This window comes from Mustela erminea, chromosome 21 (genome assembly GCF_009829155.1).
Source record: "Mustela erminea isolate mMusErm1 chromosome 21, mMusErm1.Pri, whole genome shotgun sequence".
Classification (NCBI taxonomy): domain Eukaryota; kingdom Metazoa; phylum Chordata; class Mammalia; order Carnivora; family Mustelidae; genus Mustela; species Mustela erminea.
In genome coordinates this window covers 26654120-26668953 of record NC_045634.1, presented here as the reverse complement: position 1 = coordinate 26668953, position 14834 = coordinate 26654120, and the positions used below count along the sequence as shown (strand labels likewise).

The following is a 14834-nucleotide window of genomic DNA, read 5'->3' as shown; positions in this document are numbered from 1 at the left end:
CGTAGGCGCTGTGCTTGGTTTGGCACAGACATTATGGCCTATGTAAAATTAGGCAACCAGGAGGAATCCTGTACTTCCTGTAGCTTTTCAGTTTATTGTTACTTCTGTCCTGCTAGATCTTTTCCCCAAGGCCTGAACCCTCCTCAGGGTGGAGGTTGGGCTTAGGAGGTTGGCCCATGGTGGGGTCATCCAAAACAATTGAAGACAAAATGACTGAGCCTGAAGTTGATGAGAGACGGAGAGGGCATGAGGTGGGCAGTGGGTGAGTGCTGGAAGTGGTTGGAAGAGAAAGCAGGAGGAGCAATCCGCTCGAGAACATGGTCCTGATATGTGGGAGGCAAGTAGCAGAATCATGAGCCAGCTGTGACAACCCGAAAACCGGTTCCTAGACTGTTAGCTTAACTTGTACTCTGTCAACCCTCTTTGACCTTTCTCCTCTTTTCTTTTTTTTCTCAACAGAATAGATAAAAAAATGTCCGGAGGCCAGAGTGGCTATGAACTTAGTGAAGCCAAAGCCATTCTAACTGAACTGAAATCTATCAGAAAGGCTATTAGCTCAGGAGAAAAAGAAAAGCAAGATCTGATGCAGGTATGTTGCAAAACATATTTTAAGTCAGACACCTACCCTCTCAGAAACTCTCCTGGAGGCAGAAGTTCTCCATCAGAGTCTGGATGGCCCTTGCTTATGCTGCCTCGTTCAGACAGACTTTGGCCCAGGCACTGAGGCCGCAGGTGGTGTTGGAGGTAAATTGGTGGGTTCCTGGGTTCCTATATGCTGATCCAGCCTTGTGTGCAAAAGAAACAACCACTCAGTGATCAATATCCTGCATTTTAAATACCTATTTTCAGTAAGTAGAGTCGGGTTGGTTTTTTTTTTTCCTTTTTTCTGAAGAGTGTGTCTCTTCTTCACCTTCCCTCCATCCTGTACTCATCACAAGGCCCCAGAATTCTTTGTATTTCAGATATTTGGAGCTCTGAGTAAGGATTTCGTCTGCGATTTAGGAAGAATGTTAGAGCCAGTGGCAATGTTCGCGTTCTTAGTAGAAACGCTACTTTTAAATACTAGAGTCAACTACTTCATGTCAGTTTTCAAAATGTTAACTGAACACAGGTACATATTCTTAAACACCTATAATTTTGCCTTTAGGAAATTTTGAAATAACTTGCAAGAAGAGATCAAATAGAAAAGATAATAGTATTAATAGCAAATCCTTCTGAGCTCGGACTGTGTGTTGGGCCATCTTCTCCCTGCCTCGCATGAAAGTAGCGCATCTAACTCTGACGGCAACCCTGGAGATGGGCTCGTATTATCCTTACCTACAGACAGGAAATTGCAGTACAAAAAAAATTAAGCAACTTCAAGTCACACGGCTCAGAAGTGATAGGACTGTGGTTTAAACCTAGGCAGCCTTGCTTCTAGAGTAGGTGGTTTTAAATATATATATGAAACATAGAAAAATTTATTTGGAGGTATTTTTGTTTTGTTCCACAATAATCCTGGTGATTAAATGAGTAATTCCTAAAATGCACATCACAGGTCCTTTGGGAAAAGTTGAGAACTTGAGCAAATTTACATTGGAACTTTATAATTCAGCAATTGGAGGTTATCTTTGATTGTTCCTATAAAGAAGAAATTTGGATTTATACACAGACCAGATTAAATTAAAAGATTAGATTCCTTTTCAATTACCTAAAGTATAAAAAACAATTAATTAGTAGGTAGGGCAATCAGCATTAGAGCTGAGAGGGACATTAAGTGGGAGCTTCTATGACTTTCGGAGCTCTTTGACCATGAACCACTGTAAGAGATATATTCTAATGACAACCCAGTCACACACCAGTGTCTTTATGTTGGGACACACAGTGCTCGCTTCGGCAGCACATATACTTTATGTTGGGACACACCCACACCCACACACCATATTTCTTTTCTTTTTTTTTTTTTAAGATTTTATTTATTCATTTGACAGAGAGAGACACAGCGAGAAAGGGAACACAAACAGGGGGAGAGGGAAAGGGAGAAGCAGGCTTCCCGCTGAGCAGGGAACCCAATATGGGGCTTGATCCCAAGACCCTGGAATCACGACTGGAGCCGAAGGCTCAGGTGCCCCCACACACTGTATCTCTTAATACTTATTTCTTAATACTAGCAACGTGGTCTGAATTGATTTTCTAGTCTCTTCTTTTTCATCAAAAAACATGCTAGTCCTGACCTACTAATTTGATGAGGAGCATGGTCGACACGGACAGATTAAAAAAATACTTGTGTTTTCACTGTACTGATGAAAAAATGGAAAAGACTTGCCCAGAGTCGCTAAAAGGTTTCTTTGTTCTTTTCTGCAGTATATTATTTGATGGGACTGCTTGAGTTTTATCCCTCTGATACAGGCATTTTGCCTGAATACTCCTCTGAAAGAAAATAAAGAAGTTTAGTAAAAAGCACCTATCAGATCTCTGAAATTTCTAATTTGGGGGGAAATTTCTCATTTTTTATTATAAGAATTGTCAGTGTCAGGATTAAATCCTGGCTTTTCTTAAAGTTAGTAATAATGAGTTTCTTACCATTTTTGTTAGTGTTTTAAGAGGGGAATCTGGGTTCGTAGCAGCGTAGCTAAGATTTTTTCTCCTTCTTGAGACTGTCCCTTGCTCACATCCTCTTGTTAAAGTGAGCTCAGTTTACTAAGTGTGGGTGTAACAGCAAGCTTGGATCAGCCGCCAGGACTGGGACTCCTGGCCCTCGGCCTCATCATCCCTGCCGGTAGTGGGAGCCGATAATCCCTTGGGTTCCATCCAGATGTGCGAAAAGCATCATTCCAGGAGTCTGCTGCAGAGGAAGTTTTCTTGCTGTATCTGCAATGAGATTGCATTGTAGGTAGTCCATGTTTCCATAATTCCTGCTGTATGAAATGAGAAGTGAAAACGTGTCTTTTTAAAATAGAGCTCTTTTCAATGAAATTTTAAAAACAAGAAATGCATGTATCACGTATAAAGATGCCATTACGCACAGCAGGAATAACTCCCGGGCTGTCTTGGGGAAGGTAAGATAACCTGTTTATGATTATCTCAGATACTTCCAGAGTCACACATGGATTTGTGCAAAATGATAGTCTCATCTTATTTATTCAGTAATTTAAAGTGATAAGTACCTGTTAAAATAAAGTCGTTTTTTTCTATTGAGATTGCGTCTCTCGATTTGAGTGGACCCGCTGGCAAGGTTCTGCGTCTTAAGTGTTAAGCTCTAGGTCGGACTTTGTGTTTCCTGAACAGAGTCTGGCTAAGCTGCAGGAGCGGTTCCACTTGGATCAGAGCATTGGCACGTCCGAGCCAGACCTGAGATCCAGTCCTGTGAACTCCAATTTATCTCTCTCCAGACAGACCCTTGACGCCGGGTCACAGACAAGCATTTCTGGAGACGTAAGTTATCCTTGGGGAAGGGTTGGCCCTAGCACTGTCTTTGATGAGCCCGAATTACAGGATGGATGGCAAGTGGGACAGGAGCTAGCGAAGTAGTTTGCCTCACAGCTGTGTGGTGTCAACATTTCTGCCTCCTAGATTGCTTTTAAAAACCCGGAGTCTTACCTTTTCTGTCTGGGTGCCAGGCGTATCAGGATCTGTCCATGTGAACGGCTTGGTTCAAATTTTCTCAGACTGTATTTATTCGGAGATGTTGTTGAAAGGGTAGAGATGCATGAGAATTTAAGTTTTTCCTATTACATTTAAGGTCTCCAAAATTTAGATCTTTTCAATTAAACATTGAGGCTAATGAGAAACAAAAAAATACGTTTTAAAAAAATTTTTTTTGTAGATCAAAGGTTATTTATATTAAAACTTTAAATTGAGGTTTATGCTCAGGATTTGAAGATACTTGCCGTGGCTTGACTCCTGTTAACTGTTTTTGCATTCTCTTTTTGGAATGCTATTCATTGGATGCTTACTTTTCTAGTTCATTCACTGCTATTTTTGTGTTCTCTCTTACTTCCTTGAGATCTCTGCTATGAAAATGAACCAGGTAGAGATCAACAATAAGACTTACCTGCTTGAAAAATGAGTTTTTGAAGTTATGTAGTTTATGGTTTTTGCATTTGGAAGCTAGATGATGGAATTTGGGCTCACGGAGGCAAGGAAATTAGTTTCAGTTCATAAATTTTATTGACCTGTACACCCTTCGTAAACTCTGAGATACCAGAAACATTGACATAATACTTTTTATCTTGAATTGAATGTGTGGAGAAAATGATGTTCAAAGGGTCTTTGAAAAACAGACAAGCTTGAATTAAAAAGAAATGTTTTGCCCCTACTGAGACTAGAAAGTAAGTGCCTTTTAAAACTGGTGTTCCCAATTTCAAGACCATCTTCTTTAGTTTTCCAATTACTTGTGCCTCCTAGAAACAAAAGCAGTTTACCTTCATTCATTAGCAGAGTTAATTGACTTTTTTTCTCTTTTGTTTATTTACCAGATCGGAGTGAGAAGTAGATCAAATTTAGCTGAAAAGGTCAGGCTGAGCCTACAGTATGAAGAAGCCAAAAGAAGGTAACAAAAGGGGAGCTCTTCCGTGTTCAGTAGTCAGTGGGCACCAACAGTGTTTTCTTTCCCAGAATTAATCTTTATTCCTATAGTGACATCTGCTGGGTGTTCCCCAATGCCTTCTTACCAAGGTTTCTCTTGAAGGTTTTTAGATGTAAGGGTTGCAGACCACCCTCTCTGCTCGCTGTTTCCCCCCACAGCTGAAGGACAGGGAGAATTAGTGAGAAGCGTGCGCATGACATTGCCCCTTCTCTTCTGGAAGAAAGAAGCTTAGAGCATGTCCAGTACTTACTCCCAAGTAGAAGTGGGAAGATCAGTTTCTCAGGTAGATTGGTGGCACAGTGGCTTGGGTAGAGGACTTGACAGTGGCCGAGAACCTCTAGGTAAATAGCTGTAATTCCTTTGCTTTGAGGGAAGAGTTCCCGCCAACGTTCTGGAAGATGCTGAGATATCTGTTCTGGCAACTGACTTTCAGGGCAAAGGGGAAGAGATTCCTATTTCCCTCCTTTATCCTCTAGACCCTGGGAACCCTGTGCTTTCTTCTCCTCACCTTGTAACTCTGCTTGAGGCAGGCTCAGGAGACTTCTCCCTCCTCATCCAGCAGACACGCTCAACTTGTTTTCATAATATGGACACCTTGCTCATTTTGAGGGAGACGGTCATGCTATTCTATTTGATTTCGTTATTTTCCTTTTTAGAGTTTAAAAATGTTTTGATTTATTATTTAGGAAGAAAAAAATGATTTATTATTTAGGGAAAAAAACTGTACTACCACCCTGTAGGCAACCGAGAAGGTTACCATGTTCCTCCTTGAGAACATGGAAGGCTCAGCTGAGAACCTGCTAGAAGGTCACAGTTTGCTGTCACAGGACCATCAGATAGTTAATGAAGTATTATCCATTGTCATTGGTGATGCGGATTATTTAAAAGTAATTAGCTGAAGTTCTTGGAGGTTATCTGGCTTTACCAAAGCAATTATTTGATTTGTCTAAATACGATATTTGCCTCTTTGTAGCCTCTCTTACTAATATTACTTGGTTCTTTGATGACTGAAAAAAAGAACAAAACCCGTAAGCTTTGTTCTACAGATTACTAACCACGTGTGCTTGAGCAAGTCACTTGGTTTCTCCGACAGCATTTCACTCAGCTAATTTCAATGCCTGTAAGTTTTTCTAGGTAGATTATCCAAGAATTTTGTATACTTTATTGGCTGCTTCTCAGAGCCCTAGGTAATGCCTTGCCCACCACCAAGGATTGAGGATTCCTTGTGGTTTTGTGGCCCTGTGATGTGGAAACCTCTGGTGGGTACTGTTTGTGGCCCTCTGTGAGTATACCAACCCAGCGGCAGCCACAGCTCCTGGGTTCTGCTGTAAACAAAGCCCAGCATCTCTGCCTGGCATTTGGAAGGAGAATGGCCGGAACTCAATTAATTTTGGAGAACCAGGCCTCATGCCCCTGGGTTCTTTGTTCTTAGGGGCTCAACTTGACCTCCCTTGGACCAGCTGGGACCAGCTGGAGCTTTTGCGTTCGTCTGGCTGCGAACGGCTTTTTCCATCTGGAGCTTACACAGCATTTCTCTTCCTAGGTGCACCTGGAAATCTTCATCATATTTTGGTCCCCAGATCTGGTGTACCCTTTCCAAATAAAACCCAAGACCCACCTAACGCCCGATCCCACAAGTAACAGATGCCTCTCTTCCCTTCATTATGTTGTCGCTCCCGGTTCAGTTCTTAATTCAGTTGCATCAAAGCTCAAGACATGGGTTCTTTCCCATTTGGTTGCTTTGCTGTCCCGTTCTCGTTTGGGGTTTTATTTAAAGTTACTAGCAATGCTGATGAGAAGGGAAACCTCAAGCGTTTATGCATATGTTGCAAATGCTTTTCTTCCTCAGTTCTAAGACGCGGGCTGTGTTTCCCTGAAACTTGTTTTCTCCTCCAGCCTTCGTTTCGTGTGCTTAACGAAGCTCATAATCTCATGCTTATTTAGCATTTTGATGATTAATTTCCTAGCACTTTGAGACAGTTGTGTTTAGTTTTGTGGTTCTGGCTGAAGAATGGCTGATGTTACCTCTGCCATGAGAGCAGGCGCTGGGGTGGACATCAGAAGCACGTTGTACCTGCAGTGCCGGTGAGAGAGGACGGTCTTTTCTCTTTAACTCAGACAAGAAACTATGGTGCAAGAACGTAGCTACACTTCCATCTTTGTCCTGATGACGTTATTTTGCTTACCTTTTTTCCTCCCTTCTACAACCTCTTTCATTAAAAAGGAAAATCAAATGCCCTCTTTCTGTTTTTCGTATACTGGTATGTGCTGTAACAGTATCCGCAGGGATCATTCAGCTTTTTTTTTCCATGTGGGCATCTAGATTCCCTGTGCCAACATCAGCTGTGTTCATGATTTGCCTTGTGAACCCTCCCGATAGTCCACACGGTGCCCCCAGAGCAAGTCGTTGATCTCGGGGATGTCAGAACGTTCTCATTCTGTCAGAAGCTAACTTGACCGCTTAGCTTGAGGCATGGTGTAATCCGAGGTCAGGCACAACTACGAAACCAGCGATGTTCGCCTCCGCTGGATTTTCCTTCTCCACCTCCCAACCCTGTCCCCCGTGCTCCAGCACGGGCCATCACTCCACTGGGGTTGCCTTAGCTGCCCATCCACGCTGGGGAGGGTGCACCCAGTGCCGGACGGAAGACGCCCCGGTCCGTGCCGTCACGTCTACGGGGCTGGTCAGTGAGCACTCAGTAAGCAGTGTAGACACTGATTTCACACCGCATAGCTCGCTGAAGGCGGGTTCGGATGAGGAGGCCGGGGAGGGCAGGGCTGCTGCCTTTTCCTCGGCCACGTGGAACCTGCTGGATTGACTTGCTTTAACACTGGTTGGCCAAGCCACTGCCGTCTCGTCTCCCCTCATCCTTCCCTGACTGCCTGATATCCCAGTTGCTGCCCATCCCACCGCGGGACTACCGTTTTACTGGGGCCCAGCGTCTTTACCCAGAGGAACAAAAAATCTGTAATAGTGTCGCTTCAGACAGCAGTTACCTTTTTTTTTTCCTTTTTTTTTTTTTTTTTTAACGGAAGCCCGCCAGGTGTCCCTCCTGTCACCCTGCACAGGTGATCACACATCGGGGTGGCACCCACAGCTCCCAGAGCTCCCTGGCTTTTAAGCTTCAGTGTACGTTGACCTTCACTCTTTTCTCAGATAGGCCGGTGCTTGCAGCGGTGGGAAAGGTGAGGAAAAGGCGGCCGACGAGAGCCAGTGTCGAGTGAGGCCCAGGGCCTGGAGGACGGACGGGGGTGCTCCTCTTCTCCGGCCTCCGTGGGAAGTCAGGACAGCAAGCCTCCAGCAGCCCCCCCCAACTGAGCCTGCTTTGTGTTCTCCCTTTCTGGAGAGTTCTAAGCCTGCACCCCCCCTCTCTCACCGCTTTATTTTTAGTATGGCCAACCTAAAAATCGAACTGTCGAAACTGGACAGCGAGACATGGCCCGGGGCGCTGGACATCGAGAAGGAGAAGCTGATGCTGATCCACGAGAAGGAGGAGCTTCTGAAGGAGCTGCAGTTCGTCACCCCGCAGAAGCGCTCCCGCGACGAGCTGGAGCGCCTGGAGGCCGAGAGGCAGCGGCTGGAGGAGGAGCTGCTGTCCGTGCGGGGTCCCCCGAGCCGGGCCCTGGCCGAGAGGTTCGTTCTCCTCCCTGGGGACAAGGACGCAGCAGACCGTGTGCGCGCACCTGGGCTGGGCCTGGATGCCCGGTGCCCCGGGTCTCTGGAAATCTCCATCGCATCTCTTCTCGGTGGATGGAGCCCCGACCCCAAGGGACTTTCTCTCCGTAGGGCAGTAAGGCCCCCCACCCCCCCGGTCCGGGCTGCAGTCCCAGTTCTTCTGTTGGTTAGGAACGCGCAAATGCCCGTGACAGATGTTGAACAAGTCAGGAATGTTGACATAAAACCAGGAATGCAGTCCATCACGGACCGAGTCTGATAACAATGGCTATAAACTATCGCACTCTGATAAGAAACATTATCTGGGCTGTTACAGTGGTGGCAGCTTCCTACTCGGGGGTTTATGACTCACAAGAATGCAAAAGTTTATTGCTTTTTGTTTCACAAGGGAAAGACAGCTTGCTCCCTTTGATATCTTAACAGGTCACAGAATGTTTCCTGGGATTGCTTTTGTCAGTTGAGCCCCTCCTGCAAAGCAGGTGAAAATGTAAAGGGAAACCCCCGTCGTGGTTTCCTGATCTTTCCGGGGGAAGGTGCGAAATGATCACGGAATCTGAGAAAATCCGGTTCTGTAAGCGGATCAGCTGCATTGTCAGGCAGGGGAACGTGTGGGTGTTTGCTGCTGAGGCATGGGCGAGGGCGCCCCGGGTCCCAGCCTCACTGGCGGATGTGGCCCCGCCCCTGTTCCAGCCACAACCCTGAGGCCGCTCGGACCCCCGCACAGCCTTCCGTTCTATAGGCCAGCAGTCCAGGTGCACTGCCTGTCCCAGGAGGACAGGATGGAAGGTCACATCCGTATCATTTCAGGTGGCCCAGAAGTAAGTTTAAAACACCCACCCATTATCCAGTTGATTTTTTTTTTTTTTTTAAACTTCATGGCTTCTGGCCTTCAAATTCCGTGTCCTCTGTGAATGTGGAGGGCTGTGTGTCTACATGGTATAGGAATCTTGGAAGTGTGGTGGGGGGAGCGGTAGGAGGAAAGATCTCGGATGTTGCTGGTCGTTTCTGGTGGTGCCGACTGAAGGTTCACCCTCACAGCAGGCGTGAGCGAGGCTGGCGGGGGACGATCCACCGCACAGACACCAGAGGAGCAAAATGTAAGGGAGAGAGGGCAGAATTCTATTGCTTTCCTGAGTTACCTCGATGTCCTGTCTGTGATTATAGATCTTCAGTTTGTAGGATGAAAGTTTGCTAATCGCCAGTAAATAGGACGAAACGAGTAGCTTTTGTGTGACGCACATAGGAAGCAGCAAGGGCATTAGCGTCCAGTGTCACACTAAGTGTTCCCATCAGATGTACAGAACTCACTGAGCGCCTCTCTTCTGTTCTCTGTGGTGTGTGAACCCGGGAAGGGCCTGGAAGCAGCCTTTAGATTTGTTCCGGGAGTGAGAAGACAAGTGTGTGTTCGGGTTTTTGTTTTGTTTTGTTTTGTTTTTTAAAGATTTTATTTATTTATTTGAAGACAGAGATCTCAAGTAAGCAGAGAGGCAGGCAGAGAGAGAGGGGGAAGCAGGCTTCCTGCTGAGCAGCGAGCCCGATGTGGGGCTTGTTCCCAACCCACTGAGCCACCCAGGCACCCTGTGTGTGTTCGTTTTAACCAGGTTTTATGGGCGTGATATCCTGTCTGTCTTTTTTATTAGGGCTAGAGCTTCGAAAATGACTGGTGAAGTAACATTAAAAATACAGTTTGTTCCTAAGTGCCTTGGTTCTGGCTTTTATACCTTGGCTTGTGCGTAGTACATGTAATAACTGTCCAAATTCCAGCAGGAAGAGTGCGTTTGAGCCCTTCGGGAGGAGGAGCTGTGAAATACTTACATAAAATAATTGTATACTTAGTGAGATCCAGACAAACCGTGGGGTTTGTGTCAGATGGGGAATAAGGAAGCAGTTTGAAAGTCCCTCTAACTTCCGATACCTGCATGGCCCTGTCTCCCACAATTGGCTGTTGGCAAAAAGGGACGTGTGTACAGTTGTGTTTTATATCTGTCATGTGTTGGTTGGTGGCCGGAAACCAAATCCCGTCATTATGTTGTCGTATAAGCTTGAGGGGACGAATGCTTTCTTGCTTGAGCAACTTGACATTTTCTCGCTGCTCTCTGTGGATGCGGGACGGCCCAGCATCTCATGCATCCAGAAGAGCAGAGCCACCGGCCGAAGGGAGCACCGTGTCCTGTATTTGCTGGGTACACACGGACAGCGTGGCTTTGGGCTGGGTGGCTGTTGTCAGTGGTTTGACTTTGCCCTCTGCCCCCCATACTCTCTTACATTTCTTGATCATTATTTCCTGCCCCCTCGTGCACACACAGTGTTTCTCTTCCATTTATTGTTACTATTGAACTGAAATGGGGTGCCCAGAGGACAAGAGAGTGCCTCTGTACACAGCCTGCGTCCTCTGGCTAAAGCAGTGGTGTCAGGAGAGGCTTCTGGGAAATACAATTCACCGTGTAAAACCTCATTTCATCATGAAACAAGTCGTGCTTTGCCAGTTCTAAATCCTTACGTTTTCTCTTGGCTCCTCCCCAACTGCCAGACAGAGCACTTCTGCCTCCTCCCAAATGGGTCCCGTTTGCCATTGGCGTGGCGGGCTTCTCTTGATTCCAGGGGTGGCCTCAGGCAAGAGTCTGAGTCAGTGCCACAAGGTGGTCTCCTCGGGGCCGAGCTCACCTGACCCCAGAGGCCCCCAGCCATGTGTGCCGCCAGCACCGCCCTGCACCCAGGCAAAGCACTCAAATGGCGGTGACGAAGCCCCCACTATGGGTCATAAAGCACTTCGGGGAGAGGGAGATGCTCACCATGAAGGACCACCAGCAAGCACGAGTCACTCTCAAATTTAAAATATCTGCTGTGTGGGACCTTTTACACATCTTCCGTGTCTTGGCCATATAGCTGTTGAAATTCCAAAACTTCTGTGCTGCAGAACACTGTAGCTGATGAGACCGTAACGTTGCTCCGTATTTTCTCAGATTCATATTCTCACAGCTCCGTATTCTCTTGCTTGAGAGCTTTGTCTTTGTGCCAGCATGTCTTAATTGTTTCTTAATTATGTGAATGTTTCTGTCTCTGATTCTGAAAAAATTTTAAAGCAAGTAGGTTGGGGGTATGAGTGTCATTTTTTTAATGGAAAAGGCACTTCTTACTTCTATAGATGACATGACATTTTCCCTAGGTGGAACGTTCTGGGTGGTCTTCATCAGGCAGAGACCGGGCAGGTGCTTCTCTCTGGGCACAAGGGCAGAGAGAGGACAGTGTGAAGACGCTGCCCTTGTCTTGTGAAGCGCAGATGAATGGATAGTGTGGGTCAGTAGGACCAGGAGGAAAGGAATCTTCTAGGGGCCAGGTTGAGAAGATCCTTTCTCACCGTGGAGAAGGGCTTGGAGAGACAGGGACGCACCCTCTCAAAGGGGCTGATATTAGCAGTTTCTTGTAATCCCTGTTCAGGGGGACGTTGGTGAGGGCAGGATGCTTCCTACAGAGGACACCCGGAATCTGCGGAAGACTTCCGGCTTCCGTGGTTCCATCAGAGATGGGAGTGGGGTGCCCGATCAAAGACGGCCACCCCACTGGAAGGGCTCCTGAGTGCCTTCCTTGTGCTTCTCCCAAAGCAGGTGTTATCTGGAAACACAGACCACCGGCTCTGAGGGTGTGCCAGGAGGGGCTCCAGGCTCTTCAGGCAGCCCCGGCAGAAGAGGGAGAAAGAGCTGGTGCTTTCCAGGAGCTTCGGGTCTGACTGGGGAGCATACCAACAAGAACATGAAGGCAGGCTCTGCAGCTCGAAGCCATAGAGGGCCTTAGCAGTGGGCCTGAGGAGGCCAGAATGGGGACCATCACTTGGGACGAAGACAGGGAAAGCTTTGGATTTTAAAATTTCAGCATGAAACACACTAATGTCTTATTGAAGCCTCCTTAACACACCAGGAAAGCCTTCATTAGTTAGTGCAGTATTCCGTTTTAGAACTTAATTCAAAAGTGTTTCTCCTGTTTCAGAAGACATGGATTTTAGTGGATTTGGGGCCTTTCTCCAGACCTTTACCTTCTAATTCAGTTTATCTCAGTTGTATTAATTTTTTTTTTCCATGTTGAGTTTTTGTTTATATTTAAGAGATTAAAAAAATAGGGACCGTCTACTCCTTTCCAAAATACACCTTCGAAAGCTGGGAATTAAGAATTTATCATGCTTTGAAGTACTAAACAAAATGACAAGAATTGCTTTTTTTTTTTTTTTAAACATATAATGAAATTGTGTTGGTGACACTTCAAAGGGTAGGTAGGTATAAATAAAATATGGGCATGTTTCCTTACAGCCTAAAACATACATTTCAAAGAGGTTAGAAATTAGGGAAATTTTATTTTTCTCCAAAGAAAAATAGCTAATTTTTATATGCCCACCTTGCAAGGCATGCTGAGGCTTTGAACCAGGAAGGTTTGTTTTGATGTCTGTAGAGCACTTTTACATACATCACTGCATTTGATCCCTGTAACAGCCTTAGCAGACAGACACAGTGGGATTTTAATCGCCAATTTGCAGATGAGAAAGCTGGGACCCCTTGACTAAGTGACTCATTTAAGGACACACGATTAGTAGCAGGAGATCCACCAGAAACCACAGTGGTCTTCTTGGTCCCGTTCTGTAGTCCTTGACCGCTCTGGACCTGCTCATTCCAGGGATGTCCAAAGACAGGTGACATAGACTGTACACTTGATACATTTTTAAATGACTTACTCACATACACAGTTCCCTAACACTCCTCAGTTTTTAAAACCTTGGTCAGTTGAATGTGGATGAAATTTCGTGATCATCGGTGCAGACAATGAGATGTGCTATAGGGTAGGAAGGGAAATCACTTTTGTGTCTTTTCCTTGTTGAAACCGTTAAGCCCAAATGAGTTCACCCTGGCAATATGGACTAATTTGTTTCTTAATTGCTGAAATTCTCATCAAAGTAAGATTGGAATTTTTGTGACTGAGTATCAGTTGGGAAGAGTCCTTCTCAATTCCAGCACTTCAGGACAGTCTTTCATGGTTCTCTGTTACTCCTCTCGAGTATTTTAGTAACTTTAGGCCAAATCCCAGGCCTGTGGAAGGATTCTGTGATCTTTCTTAGTGGTTTGTGATTTTCCTCCTGGCTGTCTTTCCATGTCTCGTGAGAGCACAAGTCTTTGGGTGTTATACACAAACTGAATCACAGAACATGTACTGTATGGTGACTGACATAACATAATTTTTAAAAAAACAAACATTTAAGAAAATTTTAGAATACTAAAATGTTTTAGATTCTCAGTAACATTGATTCGGAATAGATCTCCCTCTTCGCTAAGCGTGGCCATGGTCGGTTGGCCCACTTGGCCTCTCGTCGGTGGCTCTGTTTTCTCTCCTGTCCATTCATTTGCGTTTCCCCCTCATGGTACATGATGTTTGTACAATAAGAATCTTTTCCTTCAGTTTCTGTTTTATTGTAGTTACGTGGAAATAAATTCATATCTGTTTCTTTTTTCTAGATTGAAATTGGAAGAGCGAAGGAAAGAGCTCCTACAGAAACTTGAAGAAAGTACTAAATTAACTACTTGTTTGCATTCACAACTTAAAAGGTAAGCCTGCTTGGTTCTTAAGGGAAAGGTTTTTCTTGACTACATTTTCTTGACTACATTCAGGCATATTTTGGTTCATTCTGGGTTACTTTTCCCTTTATGTTCAACTATTAGAAAGTGAATAAAATTGGGACACCTGGGTGGCTCAGTCAGTTAGGCGTCTGCCTTCAGCTCAGGTCATGGTCCCAGGGTCCCAGGATCGAGTCCCACATTGGGCTCCCTGCTCGATGGGGAGTCTGCTTCTCCCTCTGCCTCTGTGATTTCTCAGTCTTTCTCTCTCTCAAATAAATAAATGAAATATTTTTTTAAAAAGTAAATAAAATAGTTATGCTAATAAAATTAAAACTTGGATGATCAAATTTAAAGTTGCATAGAATTTTTTCTCCCCACAAACCCCAAAGTCATAGGCGGAAGATATTGTGGGAAGAAGATACAGTTTATATATTTTAGCTGTGAAGACATACTTAGGAAATGACACATTTCTTCAGATCACCCTTTCTTTTAAAAAGGGAGGGGGGAAGAAAGATTTGCCTTAAAATAGTTAGCTCCGTGTTCACTCCTTCAGCACGCACACCCCGAGGGAGACAGGGGCCTGTGTGAAGCCTCTCTGTCTTCATCAGCTCGCCTTTGTTCTCTGTCAAGTTTTAAAGCTTTATTCTTTAACCAAAATAATTGCACTAGCACTCCGTACCATATACACTGTTTTTCCCCTTCCCTATTATTAACTCGCCTACTTGCTGCGGGCTTTCTGTGGAGGTAGATTTGTCGGTAGGTATTTTACTTTCTTGGCTTTGGTTTTTGCAAAAGGGACTCGATCTTTAGTCAGAACAGAGTTGCTGTGTAGAGAGCCAGGTTGAAAGTGTTCATGAGTCAGCATGGCAATAGGTAATATAATAACGGGTTATTTTTCTGCGCACCCCCCCCCCCCCGTCATTATGCTATTTGGCGCCACTGGGTTCCTTCCTTCTGGGGTGCGGAGGAGGCGGTGGGCATCGTGCTTGGGTTT

The 14834-nt window shown here is 45.3% G+C and overlaps 1 protein-coding gene across 4 annotated transcripts in view; it reads left to right on the top strand.

Moving 5' to 3' along the window:
- The window catches only part of WWC2 (WW and C2 domain containing 2), a 203334-nt gene that overhangs the window by 129492 nt on the left and 59008 nt on the right, over nucleotides 1-14834 (top strand). For all 4 annotated transcript variants that reach the window (XM_032329219.1, XM_032329218.1, XM_032329216.1 and 1 more), the window contains exons 6-10: nucleotides 460-589; nucleotides 3268-3414; nucleotides 4458-4531; nucleotides 7959-8201; nucleotides 13739-13828. In XM_032329219.1, the coding sequence (XP_032185110.1) occupies nucleotides 460-589; nucleotides 3268-3414; nucleotides 4458-4531; nucleotides 7959-8201; nucleotides 13739-13828 (684 nt within the window). The remainder of the gene's footprint in view (nucleotides 1-459; nucleotides 590-3267; nucleotides 3415-4457; nucleotides 4532-7958; nucleotides 8202-13738; nucleotides 13829-14834) is intronic.